General features: G+C 37.3%; 1 protein-coding gene across 2 annotated transcripts in view; it reads right to left on the reverse strand.

Moving 5' to 3' along the window:
- Window positions 1-9,922: 9,922 nt before the first annotated feature.
- The window catches only part of PDE10A (phosphodiesterase 10A), a 245,877-nt gene continuing 233,786 nt past the window's right edge, over window positions 9,923-22,013 (reverse strand). For both annotated transcript variants that reach the window (XM_069070406.1, XM_069070405.1), the window contains one exon: window positions 9,923-20,118. In XM_069070406.1, coding sequence (XP_068926507.1) covers window positions 19,998-20,118 — 121 coding nt within the window. In that variant the 3' untranslated portion in view covers window positions 9,923-19,997. The remainder of the gene's footprint in view (window positions 20,119-22,013) is intronic.

A 22,013-nucleotide genomic window follows, 5' to 3' on the forward strand; every position in this document is an offset into this window, starting at 1 on the left:
TCATCTAGTCATTTGAAAACCTAAAAGAATGCAGTAATTTCTCTAGGAAGCCCACTATTTTTGAACAGTTCAAATGAGAAATAATATCTTGAACAATAATTTTTACCTCTTTGGGTCTCAGTTTTATTATCTATAAAATGGAGAGATATCTTACAGCTCAAACATTGTAGGGACCTATGGTTCTCTATCAACTGGTATAATGGGAAGAAACTTGCAATCACCCACAAAAGACCTGACTAATTCTGGCTCTTTCACAAACTGAGCTCTGACAAACTAGTTAACTTTTAATGGCCTTAGTTTTCTTGTCTATGGGCGAAAAATAAAAGTTTTAACTAGATGTTCTCTCAGGTTCTTCCAGCAACAACTTCAGCCTTTGAGAGTGACTTACTAAGGAACTGTGGAATGATGGTGGAACATAGATATTAGGAACAAAGAGTTTTCAGACATTTTTCAAACATCCCAGTAAATCTCTAAAAATGCACCTGAAGTAGGAATGATAAAACCAAAGATAAAAAGGCATAAACTCTTCCATCCAGTTCAGGACTCACAAAGAGAGGGCCAGAAGTCTGTAGAAGCTCTGAGTAGAGACGAGCCAGAGTAGGCAGAGGGAAAAATGTAGAGGCTGTGTAGACCCGTAGCAGGAGACCAGATTTGACCAGTGCTCAAGAAACCCTTTCTAAGGAAGCCCACATCCAAGACACAAAAGGAGCCACAAGAGTAGAAAGAACCAGCACAGCACCTGGGAACGTTCATCATTTACAGAAGAGTGATCCTCCCTCTGAGTGTGTACTTCCCATTTCCTGCTTGACTGCTCTTTGAGGGTACAGGAGTGCTATCCTCAACTCAATGATGAACATTCTCCTGAAGAATGTCATATCATTCACGTCCCAGTGTCTCTGAACTCCTGCGGACCATCACCCAAACCCCTCTCCCTGCTGCCCACCACCTGATTCCTCATCCCCATCCTCCTGAACCCCTGTACCCCAAAGTTTCTTCCTAACTCCACTCAGCCCTTCTACTGTGCCCCCTGGAATACTTGTTCCACAAGGAATTTGCCATCATATTAAATCTGCTGCTTTCCTTCTCCTATCTACCGTCTCTTTCTGAAAACCATGTCTCTCCTGATCACAAAGCCTCCCTGGCCACCCTTTCCAGTACTGGCCATACTTTCATTCTCCTCAACTCACTAATCAAGGAAGAGGAGTTGGAAATCCCTCGCTCCAAATTGCCACTTCCAGGTTCTTCCCCTTCCTCCATCATTCAGCAACCTCTTTTCCTTGGTGGTTCATGCTATTCATATCTATCACCCAATCAAAACCCTGGTAACTGTTGCCTATAGACTCCCCAGATCATGCCTCTTTCTTTCTCAATGAGTTTAATGTCTGTTTTACAATTTTTCTCTCCTTCCCAATTCTTGCTTTCATATTAGGGGGCTTCATCATAAATATTGATTCTCCCTCAAATATCCTAACCATTCAGTTCCTCAACCTATTTATTTCTCATGAGTTACTCCTCCACCCTACCTCAGTCACACACAAAGATGGTCATACCTTGATCTTTCTGTCACCCACAGATTTGCTACCTCCATGTTCAAGAATTCTGAAATACCCCTATCCAACCATAATCTTCATAATTTTCACCTCTGCCTTCCCTTACATAACCCTTCTCTTCTCTCCAACCACTTTACCCCTCAATTACATCCCAAGTCACCTCCCTTGCATGAGGTTCTCTCTTCTCTTCTCCCCATTTTGACTCCTTAGTGAACTAAACTCTATATTATCATCCTTTCTTGAATCCTTGGTCTCCTTATAATGTTGCTGATTATACTTAGCTAAGCCTCAGCCTTGGATCACTCCTACCATTCCCTGGCCTTTGCTCCTACACATATAATGCCCAATGGAGGTGGAAAAAATCACTAAACTGTTCTGACTGGGTGCACTAAAAATTTATGTTATGGAACCTAGACTAGGCCCTTATTGCTGCTAGGTAATCCTACTATGCCTCCCTTGTCAGCTTACTATCCCACTCTCTGCAGAGGTTTTTCCAAATCTTTTTATCTGTCCTCAAACTTCCTATAGCTCTCCCTGCCCCACCCCTTCCTCAGATGAGAGCCTTGTATCATATTTTACAGAAAAAAAACAAACTTTGAAATATTTAAAAACTCTGATCAATATAATGACCAGCCATGATTCTAGAGGATTGATTAACAATGTTACCCAGTTCCTGATAGAGAGGTTATGGATACAAGATGCAAAGTAAAACATTTTTTCTATGCAGAACATGCAGACATTAATTTTGACTATGTACATTTATTACAAAGGTTTTTTTTTTCATTTTTCAATTTTGGGGAGGAGAAGAGCATTAGATATAGGAAAACCTCCTCCCCTTAAAAGAAGAAAAAAGGGGGGAAAAAAAAGAAAAGGAAAGAGAATCACTGAATAATTTTAAAAGCAAAAAAGAAAAGAGAAGCAAGACTAGAAGGAACCACAGATAAACAAATCAGCTTTCAAAGTTTTATGTTGAATTTATTGTATATAATTTTTTTTAAAGCAATTGGGGTTAAGTAACTTGCTCAAGGTTACACGGCCAGTTATTTCTGGGTGTGGTGCTGAGTATCTGAGCCCGTATTTGATCCCCAGGTCATCCAGACACTGCCAGTGCTCTTACTCGCTGAGCCACCTGGCCGCCCCTAAGCAATCGGGGTTAAGTAACTTGCTCAAGGTTACATGGCCAGGTGTTTATGGGTGGGTGCTAAGTGTCTGAGCCCGGGATTCTATCCCAGGTCTTCTCAACACTGGAACCGGTGCTCCCACTCGCTGTGCTACCTGGCCGCCCCTAAAGTTTATTTATTTATTTATTTTTAGCAATCGGGGTTAAGTAACTTGCTCAAGGTTACACGGCCAGGATTTGATCCAGGTCATCCCGACACTGGAGCCGGTGCTCTTACTCGCTGAGCCACCTGGCCACCCCTAAATTTATTGTATATTTTAAAGGAAAAACAATCTATGTGCAATAAGATTTGCAGTTGCTTTTACCACCTTCTTTTTTCCTTCTAGTATGCATATGCAAATGACCTTTTTATTGGGTATTTTCTAAATCTAGAATCAAAAAAAAAGAATGACCTATCAAGTAGGGTTTGTTTTTATACTACATGTTATTTTTGCTTTTCAACTCTAGATGGTGTTTTAATACACTTTAAAAAGTTCAGCTGAAACTTGAAAGCAGTAAATATGATTTACTATCTTATAGACTTTTCTCAAATAGCTAGCAATTAATCTTTGCACTGACCTAACTGGTCAGAATTTTTGTTCCCTGTCTAAAAATTAGTAGTCTCCCAAACCCCTCCAGATACCTGTAAAAATGACTCTAAACAAATTCTAAAGCAGCAGAACCCACAAAATGATAGAGGGAAATAAATTTTCATCCCAAGACAATCTGGAAAGTCAAGAGGAAAGGTCTATTGCACCAAGCTGAGAGAAGAGTGTAGTCCAGAGCAAAACATGCCAATATAGACTGGGCCCCAATAAATCTGGCGTAGGCCTCAGGGGACTGAATCACTGGCAGCTGTGGTGGTTTCCAGACTTCTCAACACACAAACACCAAAGGCAACTTAGAAGGTCAGTAGGAAAGATCTGTTGGACCTGGGTGAGAGAGGAATCTGGTCTGGCCCCAGTCCCGGGGTGGTGGCTACAGCTGCTTCTGGAGCTCTAGGCCCACAGATGGTGGGGGAATAAAGTGGGGGATTGCAGTGACCACTCTGATGGTGCTGAGGTAGGATTCTCTTGCTTTGTGCTTGCTTGGAACTGGGTCACAGTCCTGGGGTGAGGAGGACTGCTGACATGGCAGGGCTTGTGTTGGCAGTGGAGAGGGAATCCTCCTCACAGTTCCAAGGCAGAAAAGAGTGCTTGTGGTCACCCACAGACCAGAGCACAGGCCAGGAGAGGCGTAAACACCTCTTTGTTGAAAATACAACCTTAGAAGAACTAAAAATTTACAGATACCTAGAAGTATCTCTGAAAACAACTGCACAAAACCTCTGAAGCTTGGGACAGCAAACCTTCCACACTGGAAGCTGAGCCCTACCTTAACAAGGAGTTGGAAAAACCACTGACCTGGAAAATAGATCCAGGAGAGATAATATAACAAATTATTGGAGTATCTGAAAGCCATGATAAAAAAAAGCCTGGACATCATCTTTCAAAAAATTTTCAAGGAAAACTGCCCTGATATTCTAAAAGCAGAGGGGAAAATAGAAATTGATGGAGTCCATCGATCACCTATGTTGTTCTGAGATATAAAGAGATCACAAAAGGAAAACTCCTAGGAATGTTATAGCCAAATTTCAGAGTTCCCAATAAAGGAGAAAATACTGCAAGTATCCAGAAAGAAACACTTCAAATATTGTGTAAACACAATCAGGATAACATGATATTTAGCGGTTTCTACATTAAAGTGGAACCATTTACATTCCTACATGGAAAGATATTTGTAAATCCAGGAAACCTTTCTAGGTATTAGGGTAGTTGGAGAGAATAAAATGTGTGTGTGTGTGTGTGTGTGTGTGTGTGTGTGTGTGGTGTGTGTGTTTGAGAGAGGGAGAGAGAGAAGGAGAGAGAGAGAGAGAGAGAGAGAGAGAGAGAGAGAGAGAGAGAGAGAGAGAGAGAACACATATAGACAGCTGCCACAGGGTGAGTTGAACATGAAAGGGATATCTAAAAAAAAAATTAAGGGGTGAGAGATGAATGTTCTGGGAGAAGGAAAAAAGGGACAGGTAGAATGGGGTAAATTATCTCTCATAAAAGAAGAAAAAGCTTTTACAGTGGAAGAGAAGAAAGGGAAGGTGAGAGGTGAACCTTACTCTCATTTGATTTGGCTTAAGGAGAGAATAACATACACACTCAATTGGGTATGGAAATATATCTTACTCTACAAGAAAGTAGGGGAGAAGGGGATAAGAAAAGGTATGGCTAACTGGGGGAGGGGGTAATCAGAAGCAAACACTCTTGAGGAGGGACAGGGTCAAAAGAGAGAATAGAATACATTGGGGGGTGGGATAGGATAGACGGAAATATAATTAGTCTTTCACAACATAACTGTTATGGAAGTGTCTTTCATGACTACACATGTATGACCTATATTGAATTACTTGCCTTCTCAATGAAGGTGGGTGGGGAGGGAGGAAGAGAATTTTTAAAAACATATGTTAAAAATTGTTTTGACATGCAACTGGGAAATAAGATATAAGAGCAATGTGGTATAGAAATCTATCTTGCCCTACAGGAAAATAGAAGGGGAAGGGGATAAGAGAAGCTGTGGAGGTGATAGAAGGGAAGGCAAATCGGAGGAAAGGGTAATCAGAATTTATGCTGTCTTGGGGGGGGTGGAGTGGAGAGATGGGGAGAAAATTTGGAACTCAAAATCTTGTTGAAGTGAATTCTGAAAACAACAGCAACAAAAAAAAAAAAAGAAAAGAGGTCATGCTAAAAAGTAGAGTTCCAAGAAACTCCATTTCAGCAAATTATTTTATCCATGTGTAGCAGCAAGCACCCCAGTGTCTCCAGGGTGTCTGCCAATACAGGTTCTTGGATCTGCTTTGTTAAAGGAAAGCAACTCAAAATGGGTTAACAAGCTTACCTTAATCAGTCAGACATATATCGTTTACCTTGTTCAGGGGAAAAAGGTCAGCACCCCGAACTTCAAAATATACAGACAGAATTATCAAGACATTAACAGATCCAGTAGACAGCTTTCCAAACTGTCCAGCCATTACATCCATACCCAGTCAACATCTGGGTTTCCATATCTGGGTTTTTCAAAGCCGGGGGACTCTCAACAACGGCTTCCCAGAATTCAGATCAAATCACAGAACACTTCTCAAAGCAAGTCCCAAAACAAAGCTACACATCAGGGCTTATATAGCCTTCTCCTGGCTCAGAAAATGTAACAACCTTATTGACTCACTGGGGAATCAAGAAGTATTTACTGAAAAACAAGCCTCCCACCCAAGGCTTCAGGTGCACTTTAGCCTAGGGGCAGGGAAGATCTTCCAAATTTGCATTTCCATTACACCATGTTACAAGGATTTTGCTATTAAATGTGTGCACATGTGTCTGTGTACCAACATGTGTGTATCAATGTTTATGTGTGTATACACATATGGAACACTGGATTTAGAATAGAATACCAGCCTTAGTTCACAATGAAGAAGTAACAATTGGTTGTATCCTATGTATTTATGCCTTTAAAAACATTTTGGGAAGGGATCCATGGACTTCAATCAGACTGCAAAAGAGAATCTAAGATACAAAAAGGTTAAGAATTTATATTGCAAAATCTTCCTTATCTTTGCCACTAATCTTATGCTGATTTCATTATACCTCAGAACAACATAGGAATACTTAAAAGAGATTCACAACTACTCAAAGGAGATCAGTTTTATAATCTATGTGAGAAAAACTGAACAGATGAAAATTTTCCAGATTAATGTATAAATTAGACCAATTGTATACTGAGCTTGTTCATCAGAATCTTTTTTTTTTTGGTGGACATTAGATTTGAGTAGTGAATTGAACCTAAAACTGAACAGAATGAAGGGAGTGGATTGCACTGTGTTTGGAAAATGGTGCAGAATTTTCAATGACACCCAAACCTTCCTTTGAAAAACAAACCTATCTTTTTTAATATCAGTATTCTTCCAGGGATGCTATATGTCTTCACAATACGTAATACTACAATTTCTGATGAATCAAAATTATGGGTCAATCAATGGAAAACAGATGCATGGTGGACATAAACAGTGTAGAATATTATCAATGATGAATTGTACACATAAAGCAGCATAAAAGACAATATTCAAAAGATGTGCTTGGAAAAAGAGGTGTGTGAGTCCTATAAGGAGAATGAGGCATATAAGTTGGCTAGCTTCCATGCACCCTTGGTACCCACATGGGTGGTTATCTTTACCAATGGAGGGATTGCCCTTATTGGTGAGATAATGGGTCCACTGAAATACAAAACTATAAAAAAAAATTCATTGACTTTGGAAAAAGTGAGGTTTTCAATGAATCCATTCTGATACTCATTTTCTTTGACATTTTGAGTTTTGAGGACACTTTCTATTAGAAATGATTACAATTCCTAAACAGTTCCAAAGGTTAAGAAAAGAACCAGTTATCAACAGCTTTAGCTGAAGGAAGTGTTCAACCTCATTAGGAAGTGTGAGATTTTGCATACAAGTTTTGAAATGCTCTTTCCCTCATTCCATGGTATAAACACTGAGCCATTATTGGTTTGAGGTTGAAGATTTCTTGTAAGTAATACTGAAATGAGAGGGAAAAATATAGGAAAGCTCAATAGCTCATTTCTTAGAAGTGGAAAAATATATAGCATATATCAAAAACCTTAGTGTAGCGGTAAGCTATTAAAGCTAGTATTTCAAGAAAATGTAAAAAGAAGAGTTGAGAAGAGAGAGTTGGAAAGATTTTGGATATAAATACTGAAGATCATAAGGAAGTATATGCACTCTAGGGGAAACCTATGAGCTAGGTACAGAAGATGTTGGGAAAGTATAGCAGACTAGGACCATCAATTTAACCCAAAGCTCACCATGGAACTTGGAATTCTGGTATTTTGGATGAAGTCTTAGTGTCAGTAACTGCCTTTTTGCATCATGTGGGGCTTTAGGTACTGGTTTCTTTAAGAGAAATGATGTGAAACCCAGCAATGGAACTTTCAGAGGTGGCTTTTGTGGTCATAGTTGTGTTCTAGGACAATGATTTAGGAATTAACTCCCTCAAGTCAGAAAAGCATAAAATAGCTCCTTGACAAGTCGCTTTTAGCCTTTGATTCTGATATGGAGATGTGATTTTGTTTTCACAAACTGATGGCTTAATGACTTTTTGCAAACTCCACACCTTCTGAATTCTTGGCCCTGTGATTTACTAGCTGATGATCTCCAGGAGTTTATTTCCTCGGATATAAAATGAGGGGTTAGAATAGAGGATCTTTAAGGTCCTTTGCAGTCTTAAATCTAAAAATTTACTAAAAATCCATTTAATAGTTGCTCTTGGGGAAAAAATAGTAAAGATATGTTTTTCATATCAAAATGTTTATAGGTAAGTGCTTTTCAATTACACCTTCCAGAAAGGCTCATTTGAAATCAATAATCCTTCATCTTTACCAATTTGTACATACAATCCATTGCCCTCTTGTCTTTGTATTACAAAGCCATGGGAAAAAGGCCCTGGGGATGGTGGATCAGCAGCTCATCTGTTTTCCTCTAAAACAGGTATGGTTTTCATGGTAAATCTCAAACTAATGTATAGCAGGCATTCCCTTTGGACAATGGAATACAGTGGAAGGAGCAATGGTCTCAGAGACAGAAGATTTGGGTTCAAGTCTCAGCTTCAATGCTTCTACTTGTTACCTAGAAAAAAAAAATCACAAATGCCACCTTCTCCAAGAAGCCTTTCCTGATCACTCCAGATGGCAGCATCCTCCTTCCCCAAACTAGCCTGGATTTCCTTTGTATCATTTCTGTATGCTTTTATTTGTACCCAATGTCCACCTCAGTAGAATGTAACCTTCTTGAAAGCAGGGATTGTAGTCATTCTATCTTCCACACTTAGCAGGGGGCCCGCCACAGAAATGGCACTTAATTTATAGATTTACAAGGTTAAGTGTCAGAGCCAGGACCCCCAAATAACTCTTCCTTTCTCAATAGATCCCTTGCCTCTCCTGGAGTGATGGGTAAAGTGCTTTACAATCTTTTACAATGCAAAAGAAATGAGTTCTTATTGCCACCTTCTGAAGACTAAAACCAAATATCGCAGTTGTAATTTGGCCTTTATATTCCTGATTTTGTTTAGTTTTTGCAAGTCTTCATGGCATCTTTTTGAATCTCTAGAATTCTTTTTGTATCAGTATGCCAGAAATGGAAAAACAGAGAACCTGGAAACTTATTGCCAGTTTTCTGCTCTTTCCCGGTTTTATATTTGTTGCAAATATTGTTGAAGGCTTATTTATTTATTTAGTGAAAGGCATTGTGAAAGCAAGTTTGGCTACAATCAAGTTACTCTCACAAATAGCTGGCTCCTCTCTGCAGAAAAGAAAATGGAAAAACAAAGCAAAACAAAACCGATTTTTTATTAGAGCAAGACACACAAATCCCAAGAATAGAAGGGATTTTTTTTTTCTTACTAGGAGGTATTTTCCTGGCAATGTGACACATTCTTTCCTTTTAAAAATTTAATGTTCTTCTTTAAGGGAAAACAGGAAGAATTCAAGTCAAATGTTAAGATCTCATCGAATTTATTTTTAAAATAGTAATAATGGGTAGAGTTCTGGACTTAGGATCAAGATCTTAGTAGAAATCCTTTTTAACCTCTAAATCTCAGTTTCCTCACCTATAAAATGGGGGAAATAACAATACTTACCTCACAGGGTTGGCAGCTAGGTGGTACCATTGCATGCTGGACTTCGAATCTGGAAGACCTGAGTGCAAATCCTACCTCAAACATTTATTGTGTAATTCTAGACAAGTTGCTTAACCTTTCTGAGCCTATTTCTTCATCTGTAAAATGGGGATAACAGCACCTGCACAACAGGAATGTTGTGAGTATATAATGAGAAAACACATGTCAAGTGTTTCGTAAAGCTTTAAGCATTATATAAAATGCCTTCATTAAAAGGATAAAATAAGGTAACATAAAGTGCTTTTACAAACATAAAAATGCTATATAAACACTAGCTACCACCACCACCACCACCATTACTACCTACTAAAGTCATGGCAGGGCTGAAATGTAGTGCTATTGGCAATGACATTCTTCCCTCAAAATTTAATCTGTACACCAGCTGAGTAGGTATATTTGATTGCTCATATTTTGTTTAGTTGGTACTCGAAATAACACAAGAGATTACCTTTTCCACAAAAGTTATATTTATTTTTAAATACACAACAAAGATAGTTTTAGAAAACATTGGTTTTTTTTTTTTAATTCCATGTGAGTGGAACTCGGGAAATTAAAAAAAAAAAGACAACAAAGTTCTTCCATAACATCTCAGCAATTTTCAAATGAAAGAACAGCTTTATTACTGTATTTAAATATGACTCTGACACAATCTCAGCACCTTGAAATGCAAATACAAGTACTAAGAGCCCTCTGCAATACAGTTCATTTTTGAGGTGCATCCCGTTCTCTAAAACCAGTTTCAGAGTAGGTTTCAAATGTTCACAAATGTTTAATTTTCCTGTTATTCATTCTTAATATGTTACAAATATGTTGATTTGTGTTCAGTGAAATTATGTGGTTACTGCTCCCTGTGACATAGTAAATAGATGATTTTCTTTTCAGGGTTTATTCCTGAATGAGAGTTACCATATGATAAGTTGATTTTATAGTGAGATCAAAGCTAAAAACAAACCAAGATACCTTTCTTTCCTCTAGGACACTAAGAGAAGAATAGAATTTAATCTGTCAATTTCACTTCATTTTTACAAGGAGAAAACTTGAAAATGATTCATTTGGAACCTGGCCAGTTCACCATGCTAATTTGATAGCATAAGTAAGTTGTCCTAAATAGATGCAAATGTCTCCCTTTGCAGAATGTTAATTTTAAAGGTTTTAGTTTATCTTTTTTTCATGCCTAGATTAGGAAAGAATTTTAAACATTCTACAAGAATACAAAAAACACCCACACCTTTTCACTGACAGAATGAAAACTCCCATTTGTAGACATTAGCTAGTACATAGAAAACAGAAGTTTCTATGTTGCTTGTCACAATTACTTTGCTAAGTACATCTGATGAATGGCGCTAAATTCTGCTGCATTCAAGACACGCGAGATGTAGAATGCATCTAGAAGGATGTTAATCAGGAAAGCAAAAAGTCTGGACAGCACTCCAGGAAGAGAAACATTGAAGAAACTGGGAATGGGAGATATTTAACCAGGAAAAGAATGTGAAATGGGTCACCCAAAACACTCTAAAAATAATGGGACTTTCGTGGAGAAGAGCAGCCTTATTGTTTTGCTACAGTAGAAAGCTGAAGTAGGGCAGATGGTTGTGATAATGGTGGCTCTTGGCTCATTACTAGGGTGAAAGATGGTCTATCAGCAAAGCAGGAGAAAAGATTCTGGCAAAGGGTAGGAAGCAGAAGGGAATAAGTATTCAATTACATAGTGCCTAGTAGGTGCCAGATATTGTGCTAAGTGCTTTACAAATACAATCTCAATATAAATATCTCATTTGAGACAATATTTGAGAAGATGGGACCAGACAACCTCTAGGGTCCTTTTCAAGCTTTTCCCATACTGTTATAATCATAAATTAACTGGGGGAATTGTTTTATTTTGTCATATAATTAAAGGCTAACCAGAAAGCATTGTTAAAAAAATAAAATTCAGTTCTTGTGGAAAATCAAAATGTAGCACTTTACATTTCTATTTTAGTCATATATAGTATTCTGGAAAAAAAAACTGAATAGTCACTTGAGGGCTGAGAATTCTGAATGGTCTCACGGTCATCACTCTGAACATTATGAATTATCATGCTGTAGAATCATAGAGGTAGAAGGACTGAATGTATACTGACCCCATGGCATTCCTAACTTCCAGTGTGACATGTTTTTAAAAATATATCCCTAACATTCATTTTTGGGAAAAAAAAAACATTTTTATTTCTCCTGAAAACAGGGCACAGGAGGGGAAAAAAGAAGTCTAGTTCAGAGGGATTTTTCTATTATTTTGAATCTAAGTTCATCAACATTTGAGTTTACTTTTACTATGGCTGCAATGTCCTATTTGTCTTTTGTTTGGATATCATTGTTTTGTGTTTCCTAGTTTTGCAAATTTTTTGCGCAAATCTTCCTCTGTTATTCTAGATGAATTAAGAAACAGAAAGTAACAAAAATCAAAAAAAGAAAAAGGGATCTAACTTGATGGTGGCAGTTCTAAATTCATAAATTCCTGCCTTGAGTTATTTCCTATTTTCCACTGGGTAGTTCCCTTCTCAGTAACTGGTACTCCTCCTGACTCACTGGCAGGTGTTGAGGCAAAGCCTTACTCTGCCTCCTTAATCCTGAGCAGGGAGAAGAAGCATGAGTGATTTAGATGCAGATTAAAATTCAGACTTGTCTTTATGCCATGTGCCAATGTTGGACTTTGTTCTTGTGACAATCTTAAATCATGGGAATTACAGCTGGGAGGAAGCTTAAAAAGCAAACTAGTCTTAACTCATTCATTTTAAACAGGAGGGAAATTGAGCCCCAGAGAACTTAAGTGATTTAACATCATGACATAGGCAACGGAATTGAACCTAAGTCCTCTGATCACAAAGTCATTTACAAATTGAGTTTTCTCTCTAAACATGCACAAACAGGAAACATTTTATTCAGCTTTATAAATGAAATGTGCACTTAACAAGAAAACCTCAATGTATTATATGTTCTTAAGAGGGGGAGAGCATATGAGATATTTTTAAGTGCCTTGTGCTGTTATGTACTGTGTACACTCAATACCAACTGGCTGAAAAGGTAGTTGTAAGTTACCTACATTTCTTCCTAACAGTTGTATCAATTTATGCTTATTAATAAGTGTGGCTTTTTTTTCTCCTGAATATTTAATTGATAAGACTCCTGATAGTCTCCAAAGCTTGTTCGCTGTTTATTAAGGTCATGTAGGAATAGTTTGTATTTTACAACCCTGGCAACTCATGCTTGGAATATGTCTTCATGACAACAGATATTTCTGTTTTTAATACTTGCTGCAAAGAATACTCACATGATATAATTAAACTGTTCCTCATCCTTTTTTTAGGTTAGAAAACAGACTTCTATGTGAATATTGCTACTTGGTGCAGTAGGCTGCTCACCTGAGCAAAATCTTTAAGGAAGGACAATGTGCATACTGCACTCTGACCACAAAACGTTTTTGGTCTAAAACCTACCTTTAATACGATTGAAGAAATGTTACACTGAAGAAATGCTATGTTTTCATTTCTTCTACAACTGTTTATTTCCTTACACGATGTAATTAACTTAATGCCTATCAGTTGCAAAACGATCCATTTCAATGGATTATAGAATTGGGGTAGAGTCAACTGCTGACTTCCTAAATAGGATCAGGCACTTAGAGCATTAACTGTCATGCTGGAATGATAATGCAGGGAATAATAATCCTACTTGTCTAAACCAGGTTCTGCACTTTCCAAGTCACCTGTGGAACAGCTGATTCATTTTCCAGGACCTGGCACTTCAAAGAACCGATACCAGAAGGGGCAAAAAGCATTGGCCCCGGGGGCCAAAAGTCCAAACCAGGCCATTTAAAAGTCACGTGCTCTTCTGCCTCTGCAGTTGTTTTCTGCTTGGTAAAATGAGGGCAATACTACTTTGATCTCAGAGGGCAGTTAAGGGGATTACAGGAGATAATGGGAGTGAAAATCAGAAAGTGATATATAAATAAAAGGTACAACAATAAGGTTAAGGTTTCTCCTAAAAAAATCAAGAAATTATTAGGGAGAATACAACATGTAGACTAAATGTTAACTTGTCATTGAGCAACAAACTTACAATTTTGTCTGAGGGGATTTTTTTCCCTCTAATCAATACACATTTATACAGTCTCTATAATCTTCCCCCACCATTCAGAGCAAAGGATGGACATGAAAAATGATATTTAAAAAACTCTGTATTCATTCAGTAATATTCACACCAAAGAATATATTCATTAAAATTATGAACATTTCTAAATATATTTTATGTATCATACATATATTATATATATATACTTTATATGTATAATTACATATCCACAAAGATTTCTTGCTGCTTTAGGCCAGTAGGTAAAAACAAAGATCGGTTCCCAGTAGGATTCCCATATATGCATATATACTGGCAGTTTGGTTTATGAATTTATTTACAACTTGCCTAGATCATAATAAATGATTACTGTTCTATCATACAAATGTAACAGTAAAGGATTCTTTTAAATACAAAGACTGCAAATGAATACATGAAAAATTACACACCATGTACAATATTTATAATTTATAAATGCAAAGTTAAGACCTTTTTAAATTATTGCACTGTGCATATTTTTGTACAAAGATTTCTTTGTGTCATACATAGAAAATCATTTTAGCTCATTAAGTTATTAACTGTAGTAAAACTGGACATTGTTACCTTAAAGTTCTTTCTCCTTGACAGACTAGCCCATCAGACCTTCAGAAACAGATTGATCTACCACACCAGTTTTTTATTCATTTCTTTATTTTGACACCTTGGCACCCAATCTGACATCCATGCACAGTTTTTGGTCAGCATGCAGACCACCACCAGCAGTTTGTGATCTGCTTTTGCTAGGATGGGATAGAGACTCTAAATTCTGGCTATGAGTATTCATTTGGACAGGGGTGGAAATTTTCTGTCTCCAGACAGAACAAATGTAATGTATTACTGCACATCATGGTAACTATATCACAGTGTTTTAGCAAAGGCATTATTTCCAGTGGATGGGTCTGGTGAGCAAGTGAGGGTCTTGTGTAGAAATGGCTTCTATAGAACAAATTCTAGAATTTTTTCACTTACTCTGGCTGAGTAACTAAGGAGCTCACATATAGAACAGTCCATACATGTAGGGGGAAAAAAGCTTCAGATGTCTGATGGGCTACATGAATAGGATATTTAGACATTTCACAACACTTTGTATCACGGTGCCTCAGGAAGAAATAAATGTTACAGTGCCATATGCCATGATATAATTAACATGATGTTTTAGAACAGGCTTACTAGAGTATGCAAATAACACATATTTTAACATTTTAGCTTACAACAGGAACAAAAACCCTTCAATTAGGCTTCTGTAAATATACAATTTAATTATATCAGCTGAAAACTGACATGTAATATCATCTTCTCTTCAAATTCCTTCAAAACCTCTTCATATTCAGCTTTCGTGTTTCCCTTTCAGCCCTTCGTTTCAGCAAACACTTTACAATGTAACAGCTAACTTGAGGGCATGTGCTCTTAGATGCCAGTTTTCTACCACTTTCAGGGGGGAAAAACTCTCAAATTAAATACACATTACAATGTTTCCTTTGTCATTGTGGATTGAGAGGAGAAAAGATCATTAGAACATGAACGAACATAATGCCATGTGGGAATTTAAAACAACAGATTTTTCAAACAAGTTCCATGGGAAAGTTAGTGTCTTTTTTGTTTCACACTAAGGTTTACTTCCTTGATATGCTTTAGAATCATCAAAATTCATTTTCAAAAAAATTCATTTCAAAACTCATTTTTTATAATAGTGCAACAACTTTCATTCCCTCAAGAGTACATTTAGTGAATCATATGACCTTGATATCAAGTATGAATGTCAAGGCTGTCCTGCATTGGTTGGCAACAATACTACCTGCAAACTAATCTGTGTTAAAAGACCTCGATGGAAAAGTACTTCGTAAATAGGAGCAAATACTTGTGAGAATGTAAACATAACACAACCTCTTGCTACAAACAACCTAGCTTCTTGAGATCACAAGTGATGGCACAGTCCAGCAAATTTGCATCTTACACTGAAGTTAAGTCAGGCTAATAACTTGAAATGTGTGTCACAAATCTAGCCTGTGAATAAAGGGAAAGCATTGAAGTAGTCAGCAAAGAGAATGAAGTAAAATTGTCTACATTTGGGATACAAGATTTTTCAGAATTTAAAGCTTATGTGCGTACCTGAAACCCAACAAGATCACATCATAATTAAAATCACAGTTCTTGGAAGTTCCTGTGTACTTTACTCAGTCTGAATAGTCCTTCAGTCCACTGTTTACAATCACAGGTGATAGCCAGGAAAGTCTGAAGCTAAATAAAAGATTGTTAAGAGAATAACCCTATTCATGAAATAAGCATTTTTATCCCTTTGAAAAGTCTTTGATTAGGGTTGAGCCGGGGAGTCCTCTTTTCTCCTTGCTTTCCCTCTTGGGCTGGGCTGTGGTGGTTTACATAGTCTGGGTGAGATGTGTTCAATACTCTCTTCCTTCTTCTGGTGAGATGGAAGACCAGCAGGTCTTATACCATCTATTATTATGCTATTGCTTTCTAAGCTCCTACATCTCTTACCATCCATGTCCTACAGACCCTGGGAATTAGCAGACCTACACATGTGGTCTAAAGAACCCTGGACCTAGACCACCACTCTAGGCATTGGACTTCCCAGCTTTTCTGTCTCCCTACAGATTCACTATTTTTTTCTGTGCTGTTTTCTCAAAGTATGAGCTCCTAGAGGGGAGACCTTTTTTTCTCTATTTGCATTCCCCAGCTAGTTAAGCAAAGTGCTTGATATATACTAAGAACTTAATAAATACTTTTTTCATTCATCCATTCAAAAAGAATATGTAAAGTTGGAGGGTGAAGAGCTGCGAGTCATGCATTTTTAGGTGTGAAGGAAGCATGAAAGAAATTCAGGGCAGTATGAACAGTCTGGCCCTATTAGGACTATTGATTCCAAGTAAGACCACTTCAGAAAATATGCAAACCGAAATCTATATTAGAACTAAGGTGCTGAAAATGCTTTGCTTAAGTCTGCTTTGTATAATAGTACACTCACCGAACATCAACATAATGCACCAATACACTAAATGTGCTGGAACATGGCAAAAAAAAACCAAAACAAAACAACTATATGAGGACCTGGTTATTTCAAATAAAAAATATACAAAAAGTGCTTGGTATTTCAACACAAAAATCTTGCTTCAATTTAACTGAGATTTTTTGCAGCTCTGGCACTGGCCGTAGAAATAATTCATAGAAACTTTTTTTTTTCTTTTCACTTAGAGAGAAAGACTAGTGTTAGGGCTAGACAAGTAGGTAGAGATGAAGAAGAGAAGTGGATTTTCATTTTCAACTCTTAAGTCAAATTGTGCTGGACCCAGGGATCACAAGCAATTGTTTGTTTGTTTTTCAATGAATAAGTCAGTTTAGCAATTGCTCCATTTTCTTTTTGAGCAAACATTTATTTAATTCTACTTGGTTTTTCTCTCAAAGGCTAACTGCTAACATTTCTATCTTTCAGTTTAGGGTTTCCTTCTGTTTGACTTTAATATTTTGAAGCTTGCATGGATCTGCATTAATTTGTTTAATAAATGTGCTGGTTTAAAAAAAAATGTTTACAACACCAGGAAAAGGAAGTGGCAGATGTGTTCATGACAAAAAAAAGTGCTTGATTTATAACTTATCATAATCAATACAATTTTCTGCAAGTTTAAAACACTCCATATATCCACAACTATGTCCTCAAATCATCCTCCACAGGGGAAAATTGACCAAATAGAAAGTATTCCCCTACAGAAAAGCACATCAAAACGTCTGGTAATAAAAGGCATCTGGCTGGCTACAGGCATTGTAATGCCCTTTAAGAGTGGAGAGAAAGATGGGAAACAGAGCTCGGCAAGCCTGCCTTGTTAAGTACTGCGACAACATCTGGCAAAGCATTAAAAAAAAAACGCCTGGACTGCACGTTTTCCAAAACATATTAACCAAATATTACATTATTTCAGTTAAATTTTTTTGACAAGCCCATGAGACCTTGGTAGTCTGGAATGCCCTAAAAGTAAAAATCAAACTTCTAAAGTTTATCATTTGGTCTTTTGTCAAATTTGACCTCTCTTGGGACAATATTTGCAAAGAATCAGCTAACAGTCAAATCTAGATTCCACACAACTATTGATGAGATTCTCAGTGTAAGATGTTTCCATGCTACCTTGAGCAACATGATTAAGACTGTTTTCAATATTGACTCTAGGAGAAAGAGAAACAGTCAAGTTTTTCTAATACAGAGAGATAGCAATCTTTTGCTTCCTTTAGTAGCTTTTAATTCAAATACAATACTCTGTTGAAATATTTTTTGTTCATGTTGGTTCTTGATGACAAAAGTCACTAAATTACTCCTGGAGGAGTGAAAGTCTCTTGCAGGAGGTTATTACAAAGCTTTAATATGTACATGATACTCTTTGGACTTAAGGCTTTTCTCAATTTTGATACAATCCCCTGTCAGACTTTATAAACTTCCCACAATTTTAAAAACAGATCTTCTCAAAGAATAAACTAGATTTTACCATAATTTCAACATACCAATTTTGTTTCTTTAATCACAGTGGTGTTCCTGTGTTTCCTTTGGTTTATGGAAAATAGATTCCACAGATGAACTAGAAATGGGAACTCTAGAGAGACTTGGAATGTGACGTTCAGAAACCAACAAATGGGGAAGTGGGTCAGTAATAAATATTACAATGAGACTGATTTTCATGGGCAACTTGTGGATGCCATCTCAATACTTTCACAATCACCCTCTAAGTCTTTCTACAAATTTGTGGATAGGTTTTTCCATTTTTAATATTCAAAGCTCCTCCTCTACATATAAAAATGTGGGTATAATTCATATTATTTTAAAACTTATTCACTTAGAATCAATACTCTGGTTTCTTTTCAGATGAACGTTACTTACTTTAAGCAAGTCTTATCAGGTCTGGAAGCAGACTGACCCTTTTGAATCTACACATAGCATTGTGCCAAATGTTTTCTCAGCATCTTTAAAGATTCAGTGTCCCTCAGCACTCACTCTCAAAGTGTCTTGCTAACATCTACTTAATAAACTACTCAATCTCATAAAAATCTGGTCCGAAGTGTTTTGGAGTTGTGTTTTTTCCTCAATAGGCATCATGAACAGTGATTTCCAGTTCAAAAAAAGACTACATAACAATGTACCACAAAAACCTATGGGTCTTTCCATTTGAAGTTTGGTTAGAAAACTGTTATGTAGTAATAAAGACACAAGTTTCTACAGCTCTTCTGTGTTGCTCCCAGTTAATGAGTAGATGTTGATAAAAATAATTGGGCATTACTATTGTTTCACAGGAAAATTACCAGTGGGCAAAGAAAGATGTGGATCAAAAGTTCTGGTGATTAGTAGGTCAGTAGGTAAATTAAAAAATGTATGGCATTTGGAGACCATTTGGAGGAGTATTTTTTTCAGTTGGGAAATGTGTTTGAAAATGGACATTTGTGAAATTGGTCATAAAAAAAAGATTCACTACAAAAGAGAATACATTTGTGATCAACAGGGCTAGTTGGTAGGAAATTACACCCTTTCCTTCTTTTTACTGTTCTCAATACAGCTGTACCTCATCTTCAGGTGAGAAGTTCAGATGAACTGATTTTCTAGTACAATTTTAAAAAGAGGAACAAGAAATTGTTTCTAGGTTTGCCATGAAGTCAATGAGACTTTGTTCAAAGTTTTATCTAAGTTTTGGTATTTAGAAAAAAGGAAATGGATGATCTCTAAAGTCAGCAACTCCTAGCATGCAACAGTCAGTTGGAATCACTAATCAAAATGGGTTTTGGAGCTCTGAACCTGGAAACTGGTTTTCTCCCACTCCTGATTGCAGAAAGTAACTCCAGGTACTGCAGTCTCAATGACAGTTCTAATGCTGAGGTTTTCTACTAGAGGTCAAACTGATTATAAGTAGATCACACATAAACATTCACCATAGTAATGTGTAAAAATTCCTATTTATAACCAAGAACTTCCAAGCAACATTGTTGTGAAAGCCTGCCAAAGAACAAAACAGTAAAAGTACCATTTTAAACCTTCTCTAGAAAGCTACAACTTAAAAAGTACCCCCGTGGTAAAATTTTCTTCAGTTTTAAATTAAGGCTTCAGCAAAAGCCTATGAGAAAAGGCCACTTTGCAAGTCATATAGAGTTCACTTGGACAGCTGATCCCAAAACATGAGTAGTCCTAGCTTCTCATTGTTTACAGTACATCACAGATGAGACTGGCAGGTAGTCATCCAGTTGAGATATCTCCTTGATGTTACCTTCCTTAAAAAGGTTTGTGTCCCAGTTAGCAGGTGTGGCTTTTTTTTTCTGTTTCAGTCTCCCTCAACAAAATAAAATAATATAAAAAAGAGAGGGATGAGGATGAAGCCTTGAGGCGAAAACTAATAATCATTGTTGATCAATCTTCAAAGACAGTGAGCAAGAGGTCTCTGGAGTTCCTGTCTGGTTTGGAAGCCATATAAGACTTTCCTCTCCTCTAATTATTTTCTCCCATTGGCCAAGATTATCCCTAGAATGCAAAGGAAAGTAAAAATGGCATATGAATGTGAAAAAGGTTTTCATAATTAGATATTACAAATAGGTACTAGGTATTACAATCTGGATTGGAGAACGTCCTACTTTACAAACAACATATATGTCAGTTATGAACTTTACTGCTGCATCTTTTCTGCTACAGTAGATAGCATAGTACACTGGAAGGAGTGTCAGATCATTTTTTCCTGTCATTCCAGCTTTGGCTATGTTGTAATTACAGACATAAAGTCAGATAATCAAAGTTTGTGGAATTACCAAAAAAACATTTTAGCAGATTAAGGAGTTTGAAGATTTGTCATATTAAAATAGCAGGGAAGAATTCCTAAGACTTTGGGTAATTTCAGGAACTCGTTCCATTTTGAAATATCTTAGTAGTAAGTTTTAGGATACCACACTGTTTCAAAGAAAAATAAGGATTAAATTTTATAAAAGTTTTGAAAGTAAATGTCAATATTAATAGTTTCATTGTTCTAGGGCAATGAAGGAAAGCAGCTAGTTTGGTAGTAACCCCAAAGTGAAGAAAAATAAACAAACCAGGTTAACAGTTTCTACCTTATAACAACCTCTTATTAATCCTCTGACCATGAAAAGAGAAAAGACTGTTTAAACCAGAGATACCCTGTGACTCCTCCAGGTCAGAGACCCTCTCCCGATTAACCTCTCTCATCCCAGATCAGATTCCCAAATACAAGTGTTAACAAAGATGCTGGAAAAGTGTAGGGATACTTGAATTACATTCTGTCCCTCCAGCTATCCAGTTCATTGCCCAGGGTCCATTGGTAAAGGGGGTGAGACAGCAGCTGCAGTTGGGGCCCCCCAATGGCAGTGGCCCCAACGGCCCAGTGCCCCTGGACTTCTTGCAGTCTGCCCCTTTAGGCAAGCCTGGGGGCATCACCCAGGTGCAGTACATCCTGCCCAACCTAGCCCAGCAGCTACAAGTGGTCCCAGTCCCTGTAGCACCTGGCCCCAAAGGTGTAACTGTTGCTGGGAGAGGGTCAGGCCCCAGGGCCAGCATCCACTTTGCCCTGCCACCAGGATTCCCATTCTGCAACCAGTGCCCTCTGTTGCACCCCACCAAAACCCAGTGTCTCCAGTGGAGGCCCAGCCCTTGGGAGGCCCTGCTCAGCTGCTGCCTGGGAAGGTCCTGATCCTCCTGGCGGCACCTAACATGGCAGTATGAGGTGGGGGGTAAGGGAGAACCAGCCTCGGACCTTGATGAGACCACTTTTCTCTGTCCTAGTTACATAAATTTATTATCTGTGTAATATTAAGCAAGTTATCTTTTCTCTTCCTCCATTTCCTGATGTGTAAAGAGAAAAATAATAATGGTATCCACCTCCCAGGGTTGTTGTGAAGATCAAAATTATGACTGCCAAGTACTGGCATATGCTAAGCACTACATTTTTTCTTTAACTGTTTCATACCTGATAACTCTAAAGTGGTTTTAAAATTTCAAAGGTAATAAGATCAATGATTTTTAAATGGGACAATTTGGAAATGCAATTGATGGTGTCATCTGAAATTTATTGCTCGTTTTATCGTATTTCTAAATTTTCTTATATGGAGAGACCAGTGTAACAGAAATGGTGCTAAACAAACATTTTAATCTGGATGCTGTTACACACTCATTTGACTTTTAAAAGGGTATGATAAAAAATATTGATTTGTTATAAAGCAGATGATGCTATATAGTAGCAAATTTTCATTTGAAACTTTTGGATATTATGAAAATATATAGGGTGGTTCCAAGATGTGGCTTCAACATATCAATGATGAGTCAACTATCAGGTATTTGCTGTATATCTAAAGCCCCAGAATATGGGTAGATTTAATTTATAAGTAAAGGATAAATGAAATGTTAAAGAAACA

This window comes from Petaurus breviceps, unplaced genomic scaffold (assembly GCF_028583685.1).
Source record: "Petaurus breviceps papuanus isolate PSGF00001 unplaced genomic scaffold, PetGlider_PUasm1.0 90808, whole genome shotgun sequence".
Classification (NCBI taxonomy): Eukaryota; Metazoa; Chordata; class Mammalia; order Diprotodontia; family Petauridae; genus Petaurus; species Petaurus breviceps.